Consider the following 26149-nt stretch of genomic DNA (forward strand, 5'->3'; position numbering starts at 1 on the left):
TTTTTCCCGTTCCTTGGTGGGTGGGTCAGCGGCGCGCCAGCATGCGGTCACGTGAACCTATGCCTCTGCGCTCTCTTTTTGTGGTGCCGGAGTGGGAGGGAGTCGTCTGGAACTAAAGTGCGGCACTGTGTGTATGCACTGTTACGGCCGAGTTTGAGTGTGGCACTCTGGGTCCTTCCTCGGCTCCTGTTCTCCTCAGTGGTTAACTTAAGGCTGAGAGACTTCTAGCAACTGCTGGTGAGTGGGGAATGAGTGGCTGAAGGTAGTGCATTTTTGCTAGGAGCATGTATCTGTGAACCCTATGCGGATGAGGATTGATTTTGTCTATTCGGCTCTGGGTTTACGAGTCACAGTAAGCTGTATGGGCCTGCGTCCAGGGTTGGCCCTTGGTCTCCCGAAAAGCCGCTTACCGGCTGGATCCCGTCTCTCGGTTTGAGGGTTCCCGGGATGCGGCCTGAGGAGCCCCGCCTTACTGGAGCTCGAGGACTGAGCGTCCCCGGCCGGGCAGTCTGGCGGGAAAGGGTGTTTTCGCATTTTCTGTGCTTCTGTTTTACTCGTAACTTTGGCTTTCTGCTGGGGTCAGCCTAACGAATTGTTAATGGTGACACAAAATTGTATAATTTAAAAATTGCTGCATTTTAGAACGCAAACCCTCCGGAGTTGGCTTATTTTACCTTTTGGGATTTCCCTGAGGTCCAGTGGTTAAGACTCCGCGCTTGCGCTGGAGGAGGCGTGGGTTCTATCCCTGGTAGAGAAACTTAAGGTCCCGCTTGCTGTGGGACGCAACCAAAAAAAAAAAAAAAAATTACCGTTTTACCAAAAGTCGTGATTTTGCAACCGTGTCTTGATCGCTGCCTACTCAAAGCTACTTGTTCTGCGTTGTTTTGTTTTCTATTTTCCCAAGAGGCACTTAGGAGGGCTGCCTAGTAGGCATTAGAGTTCAAAAAAGAGGCATTTCTTCCCCTCAGAGATGTCACTTTGCTCAAAGGGAGGTTCTACGTTCTGCGTTCCTTCCCGACCCCCATTTACTATTAAATAGATGCCTTGCCTCTGGACTTCCCTGGTGGCTCAGATGGTAAAGTATCTGTCTACAATGCAGGAGACCCAGGTTCAGTCCCTGGGTTGGGAAGATCCCCTGGAGAAGGAAATGGCAATCCACTCCAGTACTATTGCCTGGAAAATCCCATGTACCTTGCCTCTTTAGAAAAGGAATTAGTTTTCTTTTTTTAAGAACAGTTACATGTACGGTCATTGTAAAACAACAGCAGCAGACCTATCAGACAATATCAGGGGTGGAAGTTAGGGAAAATAGCTCTGGTAGCCTGCCCTTCTCTCCCCAGATATGCTAACGTTTCTCTGATAGGCTTCTAGAGTTTCACAGACAGCGCTCTCTCTTTTTAATGGGATGGAAGTGGGATCATACTCCTCAAGTGTGTGTGTGTGCTCAGTCTTGTCCAACTCTTTGTCACCCCGTGGACTGTAGCTCCAGGCAAGAATACTGGAGTGAATTGCCATTTCCTACTACTCCAAGGGATCTTCCTGACCCAGGGATCGCACCCATATCTCTTGCCTCTCCTGCATTGGCAGGCGGATTCTTTACCTCTGCACCACCTGGGAAGCCCTGCATTTATTTCCCTGGCCTTTTATCTGTCCAAGAGAAAGGTAGTTGTACAGTGAAAGACAGTATCATTGCTTCAAGGTCCAAGAGTTATGTGCCTAATTATTAAGAACAACTTTTACTTATTAAAAGTTAATGACTTTTGACTGTCACAACTTCTGAAGTCTGGAAGTGAAACTTCATTCAGCAAAAATTGATTGAGTGGCTGCTACAAGGCTGTGCTGCTTAGGTAGATGCTTGAAATAGATCTGTGAATAGACAGAGCAAACCAAAAACAAAATTTTAAAATCTTTGTCCTTGTGGAACTCACATGCTATTGGGTGGAAACAGACAGTAAACGACAAACCTAACAAGTAATTAAATTATGTTAGAAGATGTGAAGTGCTATGGAAAGAAAGTCAAGTAGAGTAAAAGACATTGGGAGTGCTGACAATTGTCCTCTGGGTCAAAATGTTAAATAATGGAATCAGGGTAGACCTCATTGAGAAGATGAGATTGGAGCCAGAAATTGAAGGATGTGAGAGAATTAACTATTTGGATATCAGGGACATTCCAGGAGAGGGAATAGTCAGGGGAGTATGCCTGCCTGGCAGGGAACAGGGCTTTCTTGCAGCGGATGTGTATAGCAACTGAGCAAGAGAATAATTGGAGATGAAATCCTCAGGGTGGAAGGGTAAGGACTGGCCGCCACTCTAAAATGAAAAAGTGTTAAGTTAGAAGTTTTCAGTCTAGAAATAAATAAATTTTAATTTTGGAGTAATTTTAGATTTACAGAAAAGTTAAGCAGATATTAATATTTCCTATATACCCTGCCCACACAAAATTTCCCTTTATTAACATCTTACATTAATGTGGTATATTTGTTATAATTGATAAGCCAATATGAATACATTGTTAACTAAAGGTCATACTTCATTCAGATTTTTTTAGTTTTTACCTGATGTCCTTTTGCTCTTTCAAAATTCCATCCAAAATATGACATTATGTTTAGTTGTCAAGTGTTCCTCTTGACTATGACAGTTTCTCAGACTTACCTTGGTTTTGATAACCGTGACAGTTTGAGGCAGTCAGGTATTTGAGGAAATACTGGTCAAGTATTGTGTACAATGTCCTTCAATTGGAGTCTGTCTGATATTTTTCTGTTAGAGTGATGAAAGGGGTTTTTGGAAGAGGTGAAGTGCTGTTCTCATTCTCTCATTCCATATATGCTATTAGCTTGGCTTTTATCACAGTTGATGTTAATCTTGATCACTTTGAAGATGTAGCGTTGGTTAGATTTCTCTAGTGTTACATTATTCCCTCCTCCCCGCCCACCCCGACTTCTTTCCTGACTCTGGCAGAAAGTCTTTAAGCATATCCCATGCTTAAGTGTTGATAGCTTTTCTCCGCCTCTTTGAGAGGGAAGTATCTACATAAATTATTTGAAATTCTTCTGTAAGAGAGGTCTTTTTTTTTTCCTTTCTCTCATTATACATCTGTTTATATCAGTATGGATTCATAGTTAGTTTATGTTTTGGGTTATATGCCAGTACTGTATTACTTACCTTGTTGCTCATATTATTTCAGCTGTAGCCGCTGGGAGCTCTTTCAGTTGGGTTCTAGTCCCTTTGACATACCCCCGTCATTTTTGACTTTTTTGAGTAGTTCCTTTCTAGCACTACAAGATGCTCCAGACTTATCTTTATATATTCTTTATATAGTCCTTGCTACAGCCGTGTAATCAGCCTTTTCTCCAAGGAGTCCTGGTTCTTTTTATCAGAGAATGCTATTAGGAACTAAGATCTTAGCACTGGGTGTGCTCATCCCTATTGGGATGCCATTGTTTTTAGGTCCTCTCAGCCAAGAGGGCCAACCCAAGTATGTATATGTATCTATAATTATTTCTATATCTATCACATCTTTATTTAGCTAAATATTAGTTCCACCACTAATCCTGTGTCATCGGATGACATAGATATTCTACCCTTCCTCTCTGGCTTGTATGTAACCACCTACTCTAACAATGAGAAACCTGGCTCTTTGGAAGGTTTTGAGCAGAGGTGTTGATATTACCTGATTTCAGATTTAGTGAGATGATTGCTGCTGTGGGGAAAAGACCTTGGGGAAATTAGAATAGAAGCAGGAAGGCAAATTAGGAGGCTTTGCTTGGAATCTAAATGATAAGAGAAAGATTTAACAAAGAGCGAAGCTAAATAAATTGGATTAGTACCTGACTTTGTGCTTAGGTACCTACTATCTTTGTTAGTACCTAAGAAAATGCTTAACTTTGGAGGAAGAAGTATGGTAGGGAAAATAATTTAGATTGTTTGATTGGAGGGCTGGAGGATTAAGCATCTCTTCTAAAGAAGCCTTGATACAAAGGATCTAAACAGCCAGCCAAGAAAACTGGATAATTTGAAGTAGAAAGTGCTATGCTGTATTGTAATGCTTGAAGTATAAAATCTGAATGACTGTTATGAAATTCTGATTTACTTCTGAATGCTCGGTGGAGTGGACCATGGATGTAACCCATTAATTAATTCAGACATGCATCAACAAACACTGGGTGCCTGCTGTCTATCAGATAGTATGCTAGATGCCACAGGTATAGAATATGAATAAAGCAAAATTTTTGCTTTGGGGGCACTAAGAATATAGTAGTTAGCTCTTCTAAAACTGATATAGAATTTTGAAGTACTGGTTCAGTTGCTGATAATTTTTCTGAAGTCAGGCCCTTTTAGGGGGACATCTTGCATTGATTCCCCAACTTCATTGCTCTTTCCACACCACAGGAAAAACCTGCAGAGCTTGAGTGAGCCAAAATCTGGTAGACACTGAAATACAGCACTTACGTTATTTTGGCATGTTAAGGTACTCTTATTATAGCTTTATAATAACTTAATGATCTTATAATAGTAAAAGTTACCATCTATTAAGGGCTACTGATGTGCCAAGTACTGTTTTAGATGTTTTTAGAATAATTCATTTGCAAGATAGGTGTTATTTTCTTTCTGATCTTGGAGTGTGGGGGCAGGGAGGGAATTGAAACATATGAATTAAGTCACGTATCCAAAATATATTAATGCATGTAGTTCATGAACTTAATCTTTCTACATTCCGTTTAAGTCAGTGTGTGTGTGTGTGTGTGTGTGTGTGTGTGTGTGTGTGTGTGTGTGTGTTAGTCACTCAGTCATGTCCGACTCTTTGTGACCCCGTGGACTTTAGCTCACCAGGCTCCTCTGTCCATGGAATTCTCCAGGCAAGAATACTGGAGTGGGTAGCCATTTCCTTCCCCAGGGTATCTTCCCAGCCCAGGGGTCAAACCCAGGTCTCCTGTATTGCACGTAGATTCTTTGCCCTTTGAGCCACGAGGGAAGCCCTTAAGTCAGTATAGTAGGCTATAATTGTTCTGTGTCCAAATAAACGTGACTTTTACTTTATAAAAACAATGCATGTTCATTAAGAATAGTTTAAAATGCAAATAAGCAAAAAAGAGCATCGTACTGTTCTTAACAGAAGGGTATTAGGATTTAATGAAAATGTGATAGAAGAATTAGGTTCCAGACCATATACTCTCTTAAAAGCTGGAAGCTCTTGGGTAAAATGACTGAACTCTCTGGGATTCATTTTCCATATAAAAAGTAAGAAGGTCATCAGTTCCAATTAGGGGTTGGGATTTCTTCAGTCCTTTCCAGCTCTTTCTTTTATTGTGGTACTAGAGAAAAGCATTCTTTATCTGCCCTCCCTGTTAAAGATTCCCAGTGGTCACGTATGGATGTGAGAGTTGGACTGTGAAGAAGGCTGAGCACCGAAGAATTGATGGTTTTGAACTGTGGTGTTGGAGAAGACTCTTGAGAGTCCCTTGGACTGCAAGGAGATCCAACCAGTCCGTTCTGAAGGAGATCAGCCCTGGGATTTCTTTGGAAGGAAGGCTGCTAAAGCTGATACTCCAGTACTTTGGCCAACTCATGCGAAGAGTTGACCCATTGGAAAAGACTTTGATGCTGGGAGGGATTGGGGGCAGGAGGAGAAGGGGACGACAGAGGATGAGATGGCTGCATGGCATCACTGACTCGATGGACGTGAGTCTGAGTGAACTCCGGGAGTTGGTGGTGGACAGGCAGGCCTGGCGTGCTGCGATTCATAGGATTGCAAAGAGTCGGACACGACTGAGCGACTGAACTGAACTGAACCTCCACTGAAATAGCTCAACTGGAATTCTATCACCTCCACTAGCTTTGTTTGTAGTGATGCTTTCTAAGGTCCACTTGACTTCACATTCCAGGATGTCTGGCTCTAGGTGAGTGATCACACCATCATGATTATCTTGGTCGTGAAGATCTCTTTTGTACAGTTCTTTGTATTCTTGCCATGGAAAAGGTCAGTTTTTCATTCCAATCCCAAAGAAAGGCAATGCCAAAGAATGCTCAAACTACCGCACAGTTGCACTCATCATACATGCTAGTAAAGTAACACTCAAAATTCTCCAAGCCAGGCTTCAGCAATACGTGAACCGTGAACTTCCAGATGTTCAAGCTGGTTTTAGAAAAGGCAGAGGAACTAGAGATCAAATTGCCAACATCTGCTGGATCATCGAAAAAGCAAGACAGTTCCAGAAAAACATCTACTTCTGCTTTATTGACTATGCCAAAGCCTTTGACTGTGTGGATCACAATAAACTGTGGAAAATTCTGAAAGAGATGGGAATACCAGACCACCTGACCTGCCTCTTGAGAAACCTGTATGCAGGTCAGGAGGCAACAGTTAGAACTGGACATGGAACAACAGACTGGTTCCAAATAGGAAAAGGAGTATGTCAAGGCTGTATATTGCCACCCTGCTTATTTAACTTCTATGCAGAGGACATCATGAGAAACGCTGGGCTGGAAGAAGCACAAGCTGGAATCAAGATTGCCGGGAGAAATATCAATAACCTCAGATATGCAGATGGCACCACTCTTATGGCAGAAAGTGAAGAACTGAAAAGCCTCTTGATGAAAGTGAAAGTGGAGAGCGAAAAAGTTGGCTTAAAGCTCAACATTCAGAAAACGAAGATCATGGCATCCGGTCCCATCACTTCATGGGAAATAGATGGGGAAACAGTGTCAGACTTTTATTTTTTGGGCTCCAGAATCACTGCAGATGGTGACTGCAGCCATGAAATTAAAAGACGCGTACTCCTTGGAAGAAAAGTTATGACCAACCTAAATAGCATGTTTAGGTGAATAGCATGCAAAGCAGAGACATTACTTTGGCAACAAAGGTCCGTCTAGTCAAGGCTATGGTTTTTCCAGTAGTCATGTATGGATGTGAGAGTTGGACTGTGAAGAAAGCTGAGCGCCGAAGAATTGATGCTTTTGAACTGTGGTGTTGGAGAAGACTCTTGAGAGTCCCTTGGACTGCAGGGAGATCCACCCAGTCCATTCTGAAGGAGATCAGCCCTGGGATTTCTTTGGAAGGAATGATGCTAAAGCTGAAACTCCAGTACTTTGGCCACCTCATGCGAAGAGTTGACCCATTAGAAAAGACTCTGATGCTGGGAGGGATTGGGGGCAGGAGGAGAAGGGGACGACAGAGGATGAGATGGCTGGATGGCATCACTGACTTGATGGACGTGAGTCTGAGTGAACTCCAGGAGTTAGTGATGGACAGGGAGGCCTGGCGTGCTGCGATTCATGGGATTGCAAAGAGTCGGACATGACTGAGTGACTGAACTGAACTGAACCTCCACTGCCCATTTTTGTTGTTGAAATCAACTTAGGGTTTAACTCTTTGGTGAAAATGGTACATGGTTAATGTATAATTACTGCTTATGGTTTTCTTGAACTCTGACTAAAACATTTATTATAACTTAATTCTTGTCTTTATTGTATTAAAACAACCAAGATTGTACTGTTAAGCTTCATTCAGTTTTTCAATTTGCTCAGCTTTTTGTTACTACAGAAATGGTAGAGCTATCTGTTTCCAAAACATACGTGACCCACAGATCTATTTTTCACTTCTCATAGCCTCTAAGGAGAACAGCCATCACAGCCATGGCAGGGATTTTGCGCTCAATAGTTCAGAGGCCCCCAGGGAGACTACAAGTAAGTGTTTCTTTTCAGTAATTATCTTTTCCAGTTGTCTTGCTTTTCTATTCCTTCAGAACTTTTAATCTCTTTTCTAATTAACAAAACATACAGGCAAGTTACATTTTTAAGTTTCTTTATATATATATTTTTTTTAATGTTGAGAGTTGATTTTATTTGGTTTATTTGCTGTTTTATTCCTAAAGAATTGAAATCACAAAAGACCTTTTCCTGGAGAACATGCTGGTAAAAAATGACTAGTGTTGATTCCCCTTTGTTCACCTTAATCTTTTTAGATTTTTTTCCCTTCAATTTTAAAAAGAGTCCATTTTCAATCTTAGAATATTAGAAAAATGTAGAAAAGTAGAAAGAAAAGAAACAGTTTCTCAGAGATCATTTATGTTTGTACTTTCATGTGTTTCTTTCTAGTCTTTTAGAAATTGGAGTGGTGTAGCCTAGACTACTCATGAGGGCCAGAGTCTAGGTAGGACCTGCAATTAGATGATAATAATGTCAGGTGCTGAGATTCTTACCTTAGCCTCAGATTAATCTTGAGTGGTCAGTATTATTTCCTGGTGGATCAGAGCCTGTGTCCATCACTTCCCCCCTCCCCCCACCCCCATTCCTTCCTGCTTCTCAGTGCTCTCTGCTGTCCAGGGAAGGCATAGAGAGGAGGATTACTGCCTACCCAGAGGAGTTTCCTGGTATGAAGGATTGGCAGTGAACCTTTTTCTTTTGCAGCCCGGGAGAAATACTACTGCAGGCTTGTAGAAAGAGAACAGGAGACAGGAACCCAGAGTTGATGGCACTGTTGGGACTAGAAAGAAAACTGGAAACTCACTTTGACTTTCTTTTACATTGTGTTGTTGAAGGGTAAATTACCATATGTTGTCTTGATCGCATTGATGAACTATAACCTACAGGCCAGGTTCAGCCAACCATCTGTTTTTGAAAAAGTTTTATTAGAACATAGCCACAACGATTTGTTTACATATTGTTGATGGCTGCTTTGGCCCTGCGGCGACAGAGCTGAGACTTGGCTCTGGGAACCATGTAGCCCAGAGCTGGAAATATTTATTGTCTGCTCCTTTACAGAAAATTATTGCCAATCGCTGGCTTAAACATTTATATTAATATTTAATGTTAGTGGTAAGATAAGATGTATTCATTCAGCTAGGTGGTTGAGATAAATGTTTAATAATTACAGGTTAGGTAAGAATAGGGCTTCCCTGATGGCTCAGACAGTAAAGAATCTGCCTGCAATGCAGGAGACCCAGGTTCGATCCCTGCATTGGGAAGATCCCCTGGAGAAGGAAATGGCTACCCACTCCGATATTCTTGCCTGGAGAACTCCATGGACAGAGGAACCTGGCAAGCTAGAGTCCATGGGGCTGCAAAGAGTCAGACAAGACTGAGCAACTAACACGAGAACAAAAAGAGCAGACTTTCGTCACCTAAAAATAGTAGGTTTGGATTTCTGCACTAGATAGAGTGCTAAAAATCAAATGTTTTATGTCACATTTTAGACGGCAACAAAAGGTGTGGAACCTCTTGTTTGTACAGACTGGATTCGTCACAAATTTACGAGGTCAAGAATTCCAGATGAAGTAAGAACAAGGTTTTGTTTTCCTGTTACTGTTTTTGAAAAACATGTTGTGTTTTGAAAGGCACTGGGTTTTGCAATATTGGAAACTTTCACGTTAAATTATTTGTCGATATAGGTAGAAGGGTAGAGTTTTAAACATAGTGTGATTTAGGTAAATAATTATTAAAAATAAAATTGTGCTACTGGCCTTTTAAGTAGTGGATTTTTTGTCATCTCAGAACCTGTTTATTCCTGATTATGGTTTTTTCCCTTAATATTTTGTGTTTTCATATCACCGTTGTCCTGAGAAAACAAACTGTCTTCCTCCTGCTCAGACTGTCCCTGTGGCTCTTGGTTTTCACTCTCTATCAACTGTTGCTAATTTGGATCTTCTCTGCTAAACTTGTGTGTACCTATCATCCTTTCGAAAAACTCTGGCTAAGCCCTCAGTAGATTTTTGTTTTGTTTTCTCCAAATTTTCAGTGTTATGGTAAAATGCATAAGATACGAACTTTAGTATCTTAACTCTTTTTTTAAGTGTACACTTCAGTGATACTATGGGCTTCCCTGGTGGCTCAGATGGTAAAGAATCTGCCTGCAATGCAGGAGACCCTGGTTCAGTCCCTGGGTGGGGAAGATCCCCCAGAGAAGGGAATGGCAACCCACTTTAGTATTCTTTCTTGGAGAATTCCATGGACAGAGGAGCCTGGTGAGCTACAGTCTAGGAGGTCGGAAAGAATTGGACACAGCTGAACGACTAACACTTTCTCTCAGTGATATTAAGTACTTTCATATTATTGTGTGACCATCACAACCATCCCTTTCCAGAACGCTTCATCTTACAAAATTGGAACAACTCTGTTCCCATTAGACAGTAACTCCTCATACCTTCTTTCCCCAGTCTCTGGCAACCACCATTCTCTACTGATTGTTTAAAAGCTAAAATAGTATTACCGTCAATTATTTTGATACCTGTAACATGCTTGATGTTCTTTTATCAGAACTCTCTTTTTTTCCAAGTCATGGTCTGCAACTACATTGTCATATCTTTCCATGTTTCTTAGACTGTAAACTTCTGGAAGAAAAGGATAGATACAGATGTTGACATTTGTTTAAAATGTGGAAAGCAGTGATTTTGATCGCCAGCTGTAGTGAGTGTGAAAACTTTCCAGCCTCATAGAAATGACTCTGAAGTGTACATCTGTAGCCCGTTGCCCATCTTCCAGACTTACTCCTGTTTTCTCAAATAATTTCTAAACCTTGCTGCTTGGATAACCCATAGGTATTTCAAGTTATCCAAAATTGAACTCATTGTCTTACTTTCCCTCCAAATAACCAAACTAAAAGAACGTGCTTGTATTAGTTGTATTACTAATACATCACTTGTATTAGTGATGTCAGTTGATCCTCTGTCTGATTTCACAGACTGAAAACCTTTGAGTCAATCTCAACCCCATCTGCTCCCTCACCTACCATAAATCCATCTATTTTACTGGCCAAAGTCCCCAGATCAGTCCTTTTCTGTTACAGCTGCTGTAATTCAGACCCTTAAACCATGTCCTTAAGTCCTTCCTGAGTTTTTTTGTATCAATCTCCACCTCCAGTTCTTTTGAAAGAGTTTTCTTTCCGAACCTGTCTTTGAAATGTCATATTGTTTCAAACCTCCAATAGCTTTATATGCCTTCTGGAAATTTCTAAAGACTCAGCATAGTTGAGCTTGGTTTAACTCCCCTTGCATTGCTTTTCATGTTTTTTTTCCTGCCTATTCTCATGGAACCACTGATTTTTCCTGAATATTTCATGCTCCTCACACCGTTTCTTCATGTCGTCTCTCCTTTTCTTTGGTGCGCCTACCCCATCCTCTGTTTGCCACCATTCTTCTCACCAACATTTCATCAAAAGTTCTAGAAAAATACCCTTCATCTCACCTGTTTGGAGACAGCCACTGCGCATACCCTCCATGTACTTCTTTTTTATGTATTTTTAAAGATGTGCATCATCTTGGCTATAATGCTTCTCCGGCGGCTTTCATCATTTAGCAGTGTAACCTGATCCCTCCGTGGAGAAGTTAATGATTGAATAATATTCTTGGTGATTAAAGTAAAATTTTTTTTGTCCTTCCTCAGTCTGTCCCCAGAGGTATGACTCTCGACCTAATGTTTTTGAGACCTTTCTACATTTAAGGGTGTGTGTGTGTATACATGTATACACACACCTATATGGGTTCCCTGGTGGCTCAGTGGTAAAGAATCTGCCTGCAATTCAGAGAGCTGGGTTTGATCTCTGGGTTGGGAAGAACCCCTGCCCACTCCAGTATTCTTGCCTGAAGAATTCCATGGACAGAGGAGCCTGATAGGCTATAGTCCATGAGGTAGCAGAGAGTTAGACACGACTGAACGGCCAACACACACACATATGTATAGAATTGTTAGACTTATGTTTAGAATTTAAAGTCATATTCTTAGAATCAGTATTTATAGAATACATCATATGTACACATTCATCATGGTATCAGTTCAGTTCACTCGCTCAGCCATGTCCGACTCTGCGACCCATGAACTGCAGCACGCCAGATCTCCCTGTCCATCACCAACTCCTGGAGTTCATGCAAACTCACGTCCCTCCAGTCGGTGATGCCATCCAGCCATCTCATCCTCTGTCGTCCCCTTCTCCTCCTGCCCCCAATCCCTCCCAGCATCAGGGTCTTTTCCAATGAGTCAACTCTTCACATGAGGTGGCCAAAGTATTGGAGTTTCAGTTTTAGCCTCAGTCCTTCCAAAGAAATCCCAGGGCTGATCTCCTTCAGAATGGACTTATTGGATCTCCTTGCAGTCCAAGGGATTCTCAAGAGTCTTCTCCAACAGCACAGTTCAAAAGCATCAATTCTTCGGCACTCAGCTTTCTTCACAGTCCAACTCTCACATCCATACATGACCACTGGAAAAACCATAGCCTTGACTAGACGGACCTTTGTTGGCAAAATAATGTCTCTGCTTTTCAATATGCTATCTAGGTTGGTTATAACTTTCCTTCCAAGGAATAAGTGTCTTTTAATTTCATGGCTGCAGTCACCATCTGCAGTGATTTTGGAGCCCCCCAAAATAAAAGTCTGACACTGTTTCCACTGTTTTCCCATCTATTTCCCATGAAGTGATGGGACCGGATGCCATGATCTTAGTTTTCTGAGTGTTGAGCTTTAAGCCAACTTTTTCACTCTCCTCTTTCACTTTCATCAAGAGGCTTTTGAGTTCCTCTTCACTTTCTGCCATAAGGGTGGTGTCATCTGCATATCTGAGGTTATTGATATTTCTCCTGGCAATCTTGACTCCAGCTTGTGCTTCCTCCAGCCCAGCGTTTCTCATGATGTCCTCTGCATAGAAGTTAAATAAGCAGGGTGACAATATACAGCCTTGACATACTCCTTTTCCTATTTGGAACCAGTCTGTTGTTCCATGTCCAGTTCTAACTGTTGCTTCCTGACCTGCATACAGGTTTCTCAAGAGGCAGGTCAGGTGGTCTGGTATTCCCATCTCTTTCAGAATTTTCCACAGTTTATTGTGATCCACACAGTCAAAGGCTTTGGCATAGTCAATAAAGCAGAAGTAGATGTTTTTCTGGAACTGTCTTGCTTTTTCGATGATCCAGCGGATGGTGGCAATTTGATCTCTAGTTCCTCTGCCTTTTCTAAAACCAGCTTGAACATCTGGAAGTTCACGGTTCACGTATTGCTGAAGCCTGGCTTGGAGAATTTTGAGCATTGCTTTACTAGCATGTGAGATGAGTGCAATTGTGCAGTAGTTTGAGCATTCTTTGGCATTGCCTTTCTTTGGGATTGGAATGAAAACTGACCTTTTCCAGTCCTGTGGCCACTGTTGAGTTTTCCCAATTTGCTGGCATATTGAATGCAGCACTTTCACAGCATCATCTTTCAGGATTTGAAATAGCTCCACTGGAATTCCATCACCTCCACTAGCTTTGTTCGTAATCATGCTTCCTAAGGCCCACTTGACTTCACATTCCAGGATGTCTGGCTCTAGGTGAGTGATCACACCATCGTGATTATCTTGGTCGTGAAGATCTTTTTTGTACTGTTCTTCTGTATATTCTTGCCACCTCTTCTTAATATCTTCTGCTTCTGTTAGTTCCATACCATTTCTGTCCTTTATCGAGCCCATCTTTGCATGAGATGTTCCCTTGGTATTTCTGATTTTCTTGAAGAGATCTCTAGTCTTTCCCATTCTATTGTTTTCCTCTATTTCTTTGCATTGATTGCTGAGGAAGGCTTTCTTATCTCTCCTTGCTATTCTTTGGAACTCTGCATTCAGATACTTATATCTTTCCTTTTCTCCTTTGCTTTTGGCTTCTCTTCTTTTCACAGCTATTTGTAAGGCCTCCCCAGACAGCCATTTTGCTTTTTTGCATTTCTTTTCCATGGGGATGGTCTTGATCCCTGTCTCCTGTACAATGTCATGAACCTCCATCATGGTATAGGTGAAGCAAATACAGAATCCTACTACACATAGTGGTGTGGAAATTTGTTTTTTTGTGGTGTGGAAATTTGGTTGTCTTTGCTCAAGAGTATATTGTGACCATCCTTCAAAGTTAGTACCTACAAAAATGGTAAATGATAAGCCTTATTCATTTTAATAGCAGCATTAAATCCAGTAGAATACAGTGGAATTTATTTGCATCACATCTGATTTAGTTATATTATTACTAGTTTTATTTAGAATGTAATAATTATGACTACACAATAATCATAATTTTTTATAGCTATTCTCTTGAGGAATATGGATATGACCTTTAAATGTTCCAGTATTATAAATAGTGTTATACGTATATCCTTATTTGGGAATGTAGCTCAGTACATACTTCTGTTTAATAATACTCACGTGTTACTATAAGTTTACATTTATCCCCTCCTTGAATGGGGTAGGGGATGCAGTTCAAGGCCAATCCACTATAGTGCAGTGCCTTCTCCTGGCATTTGTCATCCGGTTCCTCCTGCTTTGTTTTTTATCAAAACAAAACGAAATCCCCGGCTGTGTGATGTTTTTCTTAGTGCAGGAACTCCTTTGACTTCTTCTATCTGAGTAGTTGGACTGGTAGAAATGTTCAATTTGAGGATAAGGATTGTAGAATGATTAGATATGAAATCATTATGTAGTTGTTTGAAGTTTTTTTTTTAAGAGAAAAAAAGGAGGGGAATACATTGAAGCTATGTTGAAAATTTATCATTTGTAGTTCTTCTTTCTAGGTTTTTCGGCCTTCACCTGAAGATCATGAAAAATACGGTGGGGATCCGCAGCAACCTCATAAACTGCATATTGTTACCAGAATAAAAAGTACAAAAAGACGTCCATATTGGGAGAAAGATATAATAAAGATGCTTGGGTTACAAAAAGTATGTAGTCATCTTTAGTGTTGTTTAAATTTGCTGTAAATTTTCCACCTTTAAAACTTTTAACCTGCTTATTTAATATTTCTTTTGTTTAAACGTATTAGTTCATGTAATATATTAGAAAGTTTGATTTAGATAGAAGGAGACTTCACCTTGCCCTCTTCCTGGCGCGTGGGACCATCTGCACTGTTGAAACTGATCCCTAATGTTGTTTCCTTTGTAGGCACACACTCCTCAAGTTCACAAGAATATCCCTTCAGTGAATGCAAAGCTGAAAGTGGTTAAACATTTGATAAGGTTTGTCATTTGGTATTCTAGCAGTTTCTTAAAATGTGTTACCTGGTATGACACTAACAGCATCCTCTCATGTCACAGAATCAAGCCCCTGAAGCTGCCCCAGGGTCTCCCAACAGAGGAGGACATGTCCAACACGTGCCTGAAAAGCACTGGTGAGCTGGTTGTGAGGTGGCTTCTGAACCCCACGGACCAGGAAGCGAAGAAGTGCTGACAGCGACAGCCCAGCAGCTTCAGAGTAAAAAGTGGAAGTCATTTCTATTTAAAGATGGTGAGAAAGTGTTCTCATTAAAATATTGAAAAAATTCTAATCCTTTTCACTGGCTAAACATGGTGTGATTCTTCCTTGGTGTAGACTTGGAGGTTTTAGTGCAATTAATTGCTTTAATTCACTCCCCACCCCACCCTCAGTAGTTTATCTCCCCTCCCCCCCCCACCCCCCAGTAGTGTAACTGGAAAATGGGTAAGAATAGCAATGGTTAAACACGTGGGTTCAGGTGACACATTAGCAATCATTAACTTTTTTAAAAACTGGTTTTCTCATTTGGATTCAGCACACTCTATGAGTGGTCCTTTAAAATTTTTTTTTAATTTTTAATTGAAGGATAGTTGCTTTACAGTATTGTGTTGGTTTCTGCCAAACATCAACATGAATCAACCATAGGTATATATATGTCCCCTCCCTCTTGAACCTCCCTCCCCATCCCATCCCTCTAGGTTGTTACAGAGTCTATAAGTGGCCCTTTGAGTGAAGAGTGTGTTATGTGTTGGGGAAATCCAGGGCTGACCAGATGTGGTTCCTGCCCTAAAGGAGCTTAGTCTGCTCTGCTGGGGAACAGAGATTCAGCCAGAGGCTTTAGACACCAGGTATAGCTCGGCAGATGGCTGTGTGCTGTCGTGTCTATACGTACATGTGTGGACTTGGCTTCATTCTGTTCTTTAACACCCAGTAGTATCTATTTTCTGGGAGAAGGCAATGGCACCCCACTCCAGTACTCTTGCCTGGAAAATCCCATGGATGGAGAAGCCTGGTAGGCTGCAGTCGTTGGGGTAGCTAAGAGTCGGACACGACTGAGCATCTTCACCTTCACTCTTCGCTTTCATGCATTGGAGAAGGAAATGGCAACCCACTCCAGTATTCTTGCCTGGAGAATCCCAGGGACGGGGGAGCCTGGTGGGCTGCCGTCTATGGGGTCGCAGAGTCGGACATGACTGAAGTGACTTAGCAGCAGCAGCAGTATCTATTTTCTAGTTATAAATCTCATTTGGCCTAAACTTTATTGATATTCCTTGAATTCCTAGAAACCTCTGCCAACAATTGAGGTTTATTATTTAAAAGAAGTAAATGAGAAGGGAAAAATTCTTTAGGGAAAATTATTTCCTTTTGTTTCCTTTTCAGATACTTGTAGGGGTGGGGAGAAGTAAGAATTTCAGCAGAGGTTCAGTACTGGGAGATCCCTTGGCAGCTTATAACTAAAGATGATGCTGAAGACTCGGAATTCTAGTTGCGCTTTATTGTCGTTTATTTGCCCTTTATTCTCCTAAAACCTGGCTCAGGCAGCAGTAACATTGGCATACTTGCTGCCTGTGGTCCCGTGTCTGTCCTGTCAAAATCTGGGCATCAAGCAGAAGTGCTGCCTGAAGTGAAGCCAGATCCATGAATTAATAAGCTTCAAGGCAGTCACAGTTTCAGTTCTACAATTACTGAACATCCGGTATGTATATAGCCTGGAGAGGATATAAAGCGGAAGGATACTAACTTCACAGGGCTGGTTCTAACTGGAGAGATGCCTATTTGCCACAACAGAAGCTGTCCATGCTTTAGTTAGCTTGAGGCCAGTTGTGGATATGAAAGTTGCCCCTGCTGATGTTTTCCCATCTTTTACTGGGCTAATATTGTTTAACATGGGGAGAGGACCATTGGTTAATTTTTACCCAAAGAGTCTAACAAAGTTTGGATAAGTTATTTTAACCTTAGCTGTGCCTGACTAAAGGAAAATATCTAAATCTTCATTTGGATGTTTAGAAATGAAATTGTCCAGAAGAGTAAAAGCCTGTCGGGAGATGAGCACAGGCTAGAGCGTTTGTTTTCTGTTTTCATAGTACCACAGTCTCAGCCGCTTAAAACCACATGTGCTCATTATCCCACTGTTTGTCTGGGTCAGGCATCTGGGCATGGCTTAACTTGCTAGTCCACCTAGGGTCTGACAAGGTTACAAAAAAGGTATCAGCCAAAACTGGCCTCTTTTCAGAACCTTGACAGAACGGGTATCTGCTTCTAAGCTCTCCCAGGTTGTTGGCAGAATTCATTTCCTTGTGGCTATAAAATTGAAGGCAAGTTGCTTCTTTAAAAGCAGCATCAGAATGAGAGACTCCAGCAAGATGGGTGCTACCTCTTAGGTAGCCATGTAAATGCAGTCATCTGGATTCCATCTCCTTTGTTGCATTCCACTGGTTAGAAGCAAGTCACGGGTCCAGCCCACATTCAAGGAGGACGGAAGTTCCACAAAGGCATGACTGCCAGGGGCCGGGATCCAGGGGGCTTCCATTAAGTTGATATGCCAAGCCTGGTCAAGTCCATCCTCAAGCTGGACAAGGGGAATCCCGAGATTCATACTCCTTTGCCTCCCATCATTTCAAACCTTTTAGGGACTTCTTCTCTCCTGTCTTTGTGTCTCTGAGAATTGCTTTATTTCAGAAGGTTTGTCTGGCCACTCCTTGGTGAAACCATAGGCCCTTTGGTCAGGCTCAGGGGAGATAAAGTTACCTAAGTACTATCTTTTTAAGAGCCTCTCCAGTTCCCAGGGTCTTCTCAATCTAAATGGTGCCTCTTTCAGTCCAAACACCTGTTTTCTTCATCTTTTCTTGTTAACAGTACTAACTGTTAATAGTATGCTTATCATTCTATCACAAGTTCACCAAAGTTTGGAATCGCACAGGCCATTTTAGGAAGCTTTTGGCATGAGCAAGATTGTTTGGGAGGTACTTTAGAACAAAAAGTAAGGAAATCTCAATGAAGACATTATTTGTCTGGCATTGGAACATGTATAATATCATATAAGAAACGAATTACCAGTCTAGGTTCAATGCAGGGTGCAGGATGCTTGGGGCTGGTGCACTGGGATGACCCGGAGGGATGGTGTTGGTGGGGAGGAGGAAGGGGGTTCGGGATTGGGAACACGTGTACACCCGTGGCAGATTCATGTTGATGTGTGGCAAAACCAATACAATATTGTAAAGTAAAAAATAATAATAATAATAATAAAGAAAAAAGACATTATTTGTCTTGTTTTTCTTTAAAAAAATTTTTAAAAGACTTTAAACTGTAGGTGGTATTTTTCCCTTCTTATATTTTGAGGAGTATTAAGTTGACTTTCGAGCACACAGCTTGATAAAAATATCAAGGGTCTAAATTACTGTCTAAACCATCTGTCACCTTTTTTAAAGTATACATGTCACAATCTGTTTTATACACTTAAACTTTTCTCAACTTTAATATCTTAGGTAAATAATTAATTAAGACTGGGGGACTTCCCTGGCAGTTCAGTGGTTAAGATTCCACACTTCCACTTCATGGGGCGCAGGGAGGTAAGCTCCCACATGCCATGAAGCCCAGCCAAAAAAAAAAAAAAGACTGGAAGTCTGTACAGTTTCCAAATAAGAAACAGACATAAAATGTTAATCACTAAATAAAAATTTTACCCTTATTTCTTAGAATGACAATCTAGTGACAAATGATGAAATGCCTTTGGATAAGATTACTTATATTTCTTTTTCCCTCAGAAGTAGTAAGATGATAGGAAATGATTAGAGAAAAAAATAGCTAAACAATATTTCATTTTCTGTCCTCTAATTTTCTTCATTGTCTGGAGAAAAAATTATTGATCACTTTAGTGAATGATAATGTGGTTAATTATGTGTGTGTGCCTGCTTAGTCAGTCAGTCGTGTCTGACTCTTTTGACCCAGTGAACTGTAGCCCGCCAGGCTCCTCTGTCCATGAGATTTCCCAGGCAAGAATACTGGAGTGGATTGCCATTTCCTCCTCCAGGGGATTTTCCCAAACTAGGGATGGAACCCAAGTCTCCTGCATTGGCAGGCGTGTTCTTTACCACTGAGCTACCTGGGAAACCCAGAGGGAACATATCTCAACATAATAAGGGCCATATATGACAAACTCACAGCAAACATCATTCTCAATGGTGGAAAGCCTGGAAGCATTTCCTCTTAAGATCAGGAACAAGACAAGGATGTCCACTCTCTCCACTATTATTCGACATAGTTTTGGAAGTCCTAGCCATGATAATCAAAGAAGAAAAAGGAATAAAAGAAATCCAAATTGGAAAAGAAGTAGGCATAGAAAATGCTAAAGATTCCAGCAGAAAACTACTAGAGCTCATCAATAAATTTCGTAAAGTTGCAGGATACAGAATTACTACACAGAAATCTCTTGCAATCCTATACACTAAAGACGAAAGATCAGAAAGAGAAATTAAGGAAACAATCCCATTCACCATCAGATCAAAAAGAAAAAAATTCCGAGGATTAAATGTACCTTCAGTTCAGTTCAGTCGCTCAGTCACGTCCAACTCTTTGTAACCCCATGAATTGCAGCATGCCAGGCCTCCCTGTCCATCACCAACTCCTGGAGCCCACCCAAACCCATGTCCATCGAGTCGGTGATGTCATCCAACCATCTCATCCTCTGTTGTCCCCTTCTCCTCCCACCTTCAATCTTTCCCAGCATCAGGATCTTTTCAAATGAGTCAGTTCTTCACATCAAAGTGGCAAAAGTATTGGAGTTTCAGCTTCAGCATCAGTCCTTCCAGTGAACACTCAGGACTTATCTCCTTTAGGATGGACTGGTTGGATCTCCTTGCAGTCCAAGGGATTCTCAAGAGTCTTCTCCAACACCACAGTTCAAAAACATCAATTCTTCGGCACTCAGTTTTCTTTATAGTCCAACTCTCCCATCCATACGTGACTACTGGAAAAAACCATAGCCTTGCCTAGACGGACCTTTGTTGGCAAAGTAATGTCTCTGCTTTTTAATATGCTGTCTAGGTTGGTCATAACTTTCCTTCCAAGGAGTAAGTGTCTTTTAACTTCATGGCTGCAATCACCATCTGCCGATTTTGGAGCCCAAAAAAAAAAGTCTGCCTCTGTGTCCACTGTTTCTCCAACTGTTTCCCATGAAGTGATGGGACCGGATGCCATGATTTTAGTTTTGTGAGTGTTGAGCTTTAAGCCAACTTTTTCACTCTCCTCTTTCACTTTCATCAAGAGGCTCTTTAGTTCCTCTTTACTTTCTGCCATGAGGGTGGTGTCATCTGCATATCTGAGGTTATTGATATTTCTCCTGGCAATCTTGATTCCAGCTTATGCTTCATCCAGCCCAGCATTTCTCATGATGTACTCTGCATAGACGTTAAATAAGCAGGGTGACAATATATAGTCTTGACGTACTCCTTTTCCTATTTGGAACCAGTCTGTTGTTCCATGTCCAGTTCTAACTGTTGCTTCCTGACCTGCATACAGATTTCTCAAGAGGCAGGTCAGGTGGTCTGGTATTCCCATCTCTTTCAGAATTTTCCAGTTTATTGTGATCCACACAGTCAAAGACTTTGGCATAGTCAATAAAACAGAAATAGATGTTTTTCTGGAACTCTCTTGCTTTTTCCATGATCCAGCGAATGTTGGCAATTTGATCCTCTGCCTTTTCTAAATCCAGCTTGAACATCTGGAAGTTGACGGTTCACGTATTACTGAAGCCTGTCTTGGAGAATTTTGAGCATTACTTTACTAGTGTGTGAGATGAGTGCAATTGTGCGGTAGCTTATGCATTCTTTGGCATTGCCTTTCTTTGGGATTGGAATGAAAACTGATCTTTTCCAGTCCTGTGGTCACTGCTGAGTTTTCCCAATTTGCTGGCATATTGAGTACAGCACTTTCACAGCATCATCTTTCAGGATTTGAAATAGCTCCACTGGAATTCCATCACCTCCACTAGCTTTGTTCATAGTCATGCTTCCTAAGGCCCACTTGACTTCACATTCCAGGATGTCTGGCTCTAGATGAGTGATCACACCATCGTGATTATCTGGGTAGTGAAGATCTTTTTTGTACTGTTCTTTTGTGTATTCTTGCCACCTCTTCTTAATATCTTCTGCTTCTGTTAGGTCCATACGATTTCTGTCCTTTATTGAGCCCATCTTTGCATGAAATGTTCCCTTGGTATCTCTAGTTTTCTTGAAGAGATCTCTAGTGTTTCCCATTCTATTGTTTTCCTCGATTTCTTTTCACTGATCACTGAGGAAGGCTTTCTTATCTCTCCTTGCCATTCTTTGGAACTCTGCATTCAAATGGGTATATCTTTCCTTTTCTCCTTTGTTTTTCTCTTCTCTTTTTCACAGCTATTTGTAAGGCCTCCTCAGACAGCCATTTTGCTTTTTTGCATTTCTTTTTCTTGGGGATGGTCTTGATCCCTGTCTCCTGTATAATAAATCTACCTATGAGGACAAAATTACTTATAAAAAGTAATAAATTTGTATCAGCAAAAAATAAAAAATGAAGGGAATTGATCTTCCTAGGTTAGTTATATGTCTATTAAATATATTTCAGTGAATATATTTTTAATGTTAAAAGAAACATAGTCCTTGGACACAAAGACTGGTACCATAAAACTATCTTCTAGAAGTTTTCTCCATTGTTATGAAATTAAACATTCTCTCCTTGCCCCCACTCCCTTTCTTTTCATTATGAATCTGAACAGGCACTAGGGAACAGCTTCAGTTAAATGGAAATCACCAGAGGCTCTTGGCTTATTTCAGTCTTTCTTTACCTCCAGTAGCCAAGATGTGTATCCGCCTTGAGTAAGAACCACAGCAGCAATAATAAAAGTATGAAAACTTCAGTTGATTTAGTTCCTGGGTCTCCATTAATCTTAATGGCTCCCCATGCTGTGCTATATAGACTTCCACTGACGGTAAACCCTTAGCATATTTCAGGTAATCACCTAACCTGTGGTAAACTGGTGCTGTTCCTTCACACATCGCTGTCCAATATTGTCACTCTAAACCCAGCCACCTCCTTCCCTCTCCCACAAAGGGACAGCCCACAGTTGCTTGCCTCAGGGAACTAGCCATACCCTAAACTGACCTTTTAAAGACTCCCTGGAATACTGATTTAATTGTGTGTGTAGATTATACATACTTAGTAAAATTAAAAATTACTAAGAAGGCTGGGTCATCAGACTCAAATTTGCCCTTGAAATATAAGCTTTCCTCAAAAGTTTTATCCATTTGGATTTCCTTGGTCCAGAGATTAAGACTCTGCCAGACAATGCAAGGGATATGGATTGGATCCCTGGCCCAAGAAGATCCCACATGCCACGGAGCAAGTAAGCCTGAGCACGCTAGAGCCCAAGCTCCACAAGAGAAGCCACCACAGTGAAAAACCTGAGCACCACAATGAAGAGCAGTCTGCCACTCACCACAACTAGAGAACGCCCAAGTGCAGCAACAGAGACCCAGTGCATCCATAAATAAATATTTTTTTAATATTTAAAAAATTAGATCCATTCAATGCCCTCTCCCAGATCTGCCCAGTAACAAAACTAAATATTTATACTGATGGGCTAGGTAGCTGATTTGGAGTTATTCCGTGACATTGAAATGCTTTAGAAACAAATGTGCTGATCATCACAGGAGCCCTACAAAACTGAGAAAGAATTAAAGAGCCTTGAAGTGATTTTCTATATGTAAGGAGGTGGACATAATAAAAAGTGAAACTTGGCAAGTATGTTTTGTGATATTACCTACAAAGTAAAAGTGAAAGTGAAGTCGCTCAGTCGTGTTCGACTCTTTGCAACCCCGTGGACTGTAGCCCACCAAGCTCCTCTGTCCATGGGATTCTCCAGGCAAGAATACTGGAGTGGGTTGCCATTTCCTTCTCCAGGGGATCTTCCCGACCCAGGGATTGAACCCAGGTCTTCCACATTGCAGGCAGACGCTTTAACCTCTGAGCCACCAGGGAAGCCCATTACCCACAAAGCAGAGGAAAATCAGCAGCAACATTGGGCCAGCATTGGTAGGGTAATTTTAAAGATACCACTGAGAGTTTTTCCACTGCACGTCCTACCTGCCAGCAATGCAATTCTGACAAGACTAGACAGGATGTTCAAAGCCCCTTTGAACACCTTGATTTCCTCTCAACTGGTGGTGGTTGGGGGTGAGGCGGTGTATTTCTGATTGTATTTACATACTACAGGGCAAGCACAACTGTGGATATAAGGATAAATAAAACACCTGATTCTCTAAAGGACCCTGCTGGATTCTGGGATGTTTTCAGTGTGTTCATTGCTTGAGTTTTATAATCTGGGACTCTGGCTTTGTAAGACTTGTCACGAGACTCACGATCCTTTGGTTTCTGGTACTTGCCTGTGTTATGGTTGGTCATTGTTGTTATTGTTCAGCTGCTAAGTCATGTCCAACTTTTTGCAACCCCGTGAACTGCAACACACCAGGCTTCCCTGTCCTTGACTATCTCCTGGAGTTTGTCCAAACTCATGCCCGTTGAGTTGGTGATGCCATCTAACCATCTCATCCTCTGTCATCCCCTTCTCCTGCCTTCTATCTTTTCTCATTGTATCCTGTCCAAAATCTTAAATGCTGCTGTGCAGTCATTGTCACATCAGATGACTCAGCAACTCATCCTATGACAGAAGAGGGGGCATTAGCTCTGGTCCAATAAAGACTATGCCCTCTGGACATCTTCCTGGTCTCACCTGGCAAACTTTCCTGTTTTGTTTTTCTTTTTTTCCACACCCCACGGCACTCGGGATCTTAGTTCCCCAACCAGGGATGGAACCCATGCCCCCTCCAGTGGTCCTAACCACTGGACCCCCAGGGAATTCCCTGAATCAGCAAACTCTTAACAAGTGAAAAATCTGGCTGTCTTGGATTCATACCTGTGGTCTGATTTTGTCTTTGGCCAAGGAGGATCATTAGAGAAAAACAACTCTGACAGTCAGGAGCTGGCTTGGAACCATCACACCTTGGTGTGTCTAGGAGCTGGAGCGATTTCACAGATCACCAACATCAGATAAAGCCTCTGTGTGACTGATGGTGGTTTAGTTGCTAAGTTGTGTTCGACTCTTGCAACCCATGGACTGTAGCCCACCAGGCTCCTCTGTCCATGGGCTTCTCCAGGCAAGGATACTGGAGTAGGTTGACATTTCCTTCTCCATCTGTGACTGACGGATCAAGACAAAAACACGCTCATTATGTAATCATGTCTGAGAATAGTTGAAAACACCAATATTGTTCAAGCCAGAAAAATGACTGAACATTCCCCTCTTCTGGGTAACGTGGGGGCTGCTGCTCCTTGACACAAGCTTCAGCCTCAATTCTTCCCTCTCACCTTCTAGATGAGATTAATGAAGACACCAGTCATAGAGCCATCTCTTTTTCCTGACAGCGTCCAATCCTGAGCAACCCCTGCTTCTGTGAACACTCATCAAAATCATCTAATAAAAGCCCAAATCCTGTAAAGTCCTTCCCAAAGAACTGTTTCTGAGATGCAATAAAGGGAACTTACCAAGCTCCAGATGTGTCTTTTGGTCTGCGGCGAGCCAGCACTCTCAATGCTAATTTTTTTTTTTTTTTTTGCTGCGTCAGGTCTTAGTTGGGGCAATTTGTTGTGTCATGAAGGTTCTTTCATTGCATTGCACAGGCTCAAGAGTTGCAGCATGGGCTTAGTTGCCCCATGGCATGTGGGATCTTAGTTCCCTGACCAGTGGTTGAACCCAAGTCACCTGCATTGCAAGGTGGATTCCACTGGACCACCAGGGAAGTCCCCTGATGCTAATTCTTGTTGCTCTCATGGTCTAAGCTGCTAGGATCTCTCCTTAAGATCATTCCACTCAGCCTCCACCTCTTTAGAGTATCTCTGTGCTCCTAGCTTCACCACAGGTAACCTAGTCTGCTGGTTCCCCTGCTTGGAGAACTCGCCAGAAAGAAACTCAAGTGGTCCAAAGTCTTCCTTTTTCTTCTGTGCAGGGGGATCCATCACTTCCCTGCTTTCTGTGTTCCATTTCCCAGCACGGCTGGTGCAGTTCCAGGCCCTCAGGATGGCTTGGCATGACATGTGAGGGGAATCTCCAGGGAAGAGAATATGAGGTCAAGCCATGGGGGTGAGGAACAGGGTGCAGGGAACAGGGTGGGAGTAGCCATCAGGTGCCGCTGCCCCCACCAGGACACCCTGCCCCTGTTCCTCCCTGTCTAAGGCTTGTGCCCTGCCCTCCACATTCCCAAGGACATCCCTGATAAGGGCCACTGTCAACAACTGCATGTCATTAACTGGCTGTGAGGTGTCTTCATACATGTACATATATGGAACCTCCCAGAGCTGGCATTCTGCTGTTTGAGGAGCCTGGAGAAGATGCTGCTTCCACTGTCCCCACTTCAGTGTCCACAGCCCTCTTGCAGAGCCTCCCTGACACCAGCCTCCACCTTCTCAGTGGGCCCTACAAGGTCTCCCAGCCTCTGCTGGAGTGCCTTCCACAGGCCCATTTTCCCTCACTGCACCTGTCCAGGCTCCCCTCATTGTCTCTCTTCTCACTGATGGGTCCTGCCCCACCACACTTTCCCACCTCATCACTGGCTTTTGTTTTGCCCCTCCCTTCTCACTGGCATTTCCTGTTCCCACGGCTGGCCTCACCACTTTGCTCCAGAATGCCCTAGCCACTGTGTCCTCCTAATCATCACTCATCCTCTTCACTCCACCTCATCCCCTCTGGCTTTCTTATCTTGGCCACCAAGGTCTTCTCTGCCATTAGTCCCACCTCTTTCCCACTCGAGCCCTTTGTGCCCCTGAACTACAGTCTTTTTGGACCATCCTCCAGCCCCCACCAGAGCACACTCAGATATACACTCTTGTTCCCCAACTAGACTCCCTCTTTGTCTCTGGGGGTCTCTTCTGTACCCCCATGTTCATAGCAGCATTATTTACAATAGCCAAGACATGGAAATAACCCAAGTGTCCATCAATGGCTGAATGGATAAACAATGTGGTTGTATAATGAGCACTGCATGCTAAATTACTGCAGTTGTGTCTGACTTTTTGTGATCCTTTGGACTGTAGCCCTCCAGGTTCCTCTGTCCATGGGATTCTCCAGGCAAGAATGCTGGAGTGGGTTGCCATGCCC

General features: G+C 42.2%; 1 protein-coding gene across 2 annotated transcripts; it reads left to right on the forward strand.

Moving 5' to 3' along the window:
- Nucleotides 1-172: 172 nt before the first annotated feature.
- On the forward strand, nucleotides 173-24501 carry MRPL30 (mitochondrial ribosomal protein L30). Of its 2 annotated transcripts, XR_008200170.1 has the most exons (7): nucleotides 173-237; nucleotides 7606-7683; nucleotides 9192-9272; nucleotides 14508-14654; nucleotides 14875-14948; nucleotides 15027-15216; nucleotides 24371-24501. XR_008200170.1 is itself a non-coding variant. In XM_052649349.1 (6 exons), the coding sequence occupies exons 2-6, from the start codon at nucleotides 7633-7635 to the stop codon at nucleotides 15157-15159; spliced, it is 486 nt and encodes a 161-aa protein (XP_052505309.1). In that variant the 5' UTR covers nucleotides 173-237; nucleotides 7606-7632; the 3' UTR covers nucleotides 15160-15263. The 2 variants fall into 2 exon arrangements, 1 of the variants encoding a protein (XP_052505309.1); XM_052649349.1 differs by lacking the exon at nucleotides 24371-24501 and having other exon boundaries at nucleotides 15027-15263.
- Nucleotides 24502-26149: the final 1648 nt, after the last annotated feature.

Source organism: Budorcas taxicolor, chromosome 11 (assembly GCF_023091745.1).
Source record: "Budorcas taxicolor isolate Tak-1 chromosome 11, Takin1.1, whole genome shotgun sequence".
In the NCBI taxonomy this organism is placed as follows: Eukaryota; Metazoa; Chordata; class Mammalia; order Artiodactyla; family Bovidae; genus Budorcas; species Budorcas taxicolor.

Excerpts from the sequence above, each read along its gene's own strand:
- MRPL30 (XM_052649349.1), top strand. The coding sequence starts at position 7,633 with ATGGCAGGGATTTTGCGCTCAATAGTTCAGAGGCCCCCAGGGAGACTA. Across the intron at positions 9,273-14,507 it reads GGTCAAGAATTCCAGATGAA|GTTTTTCGGCCTTCACCTGA; the intron begins GTAAGAACAAGG and ends TCTTCTTTCTAG. Across the intron at positions 14,949-15,026 it reads GTGGTTAAACATTTGATAAG|AATCAAGCCCCTGAAGCTGC; the intron begins GTTTGTCATTTG and ends CTCATGTCACAG.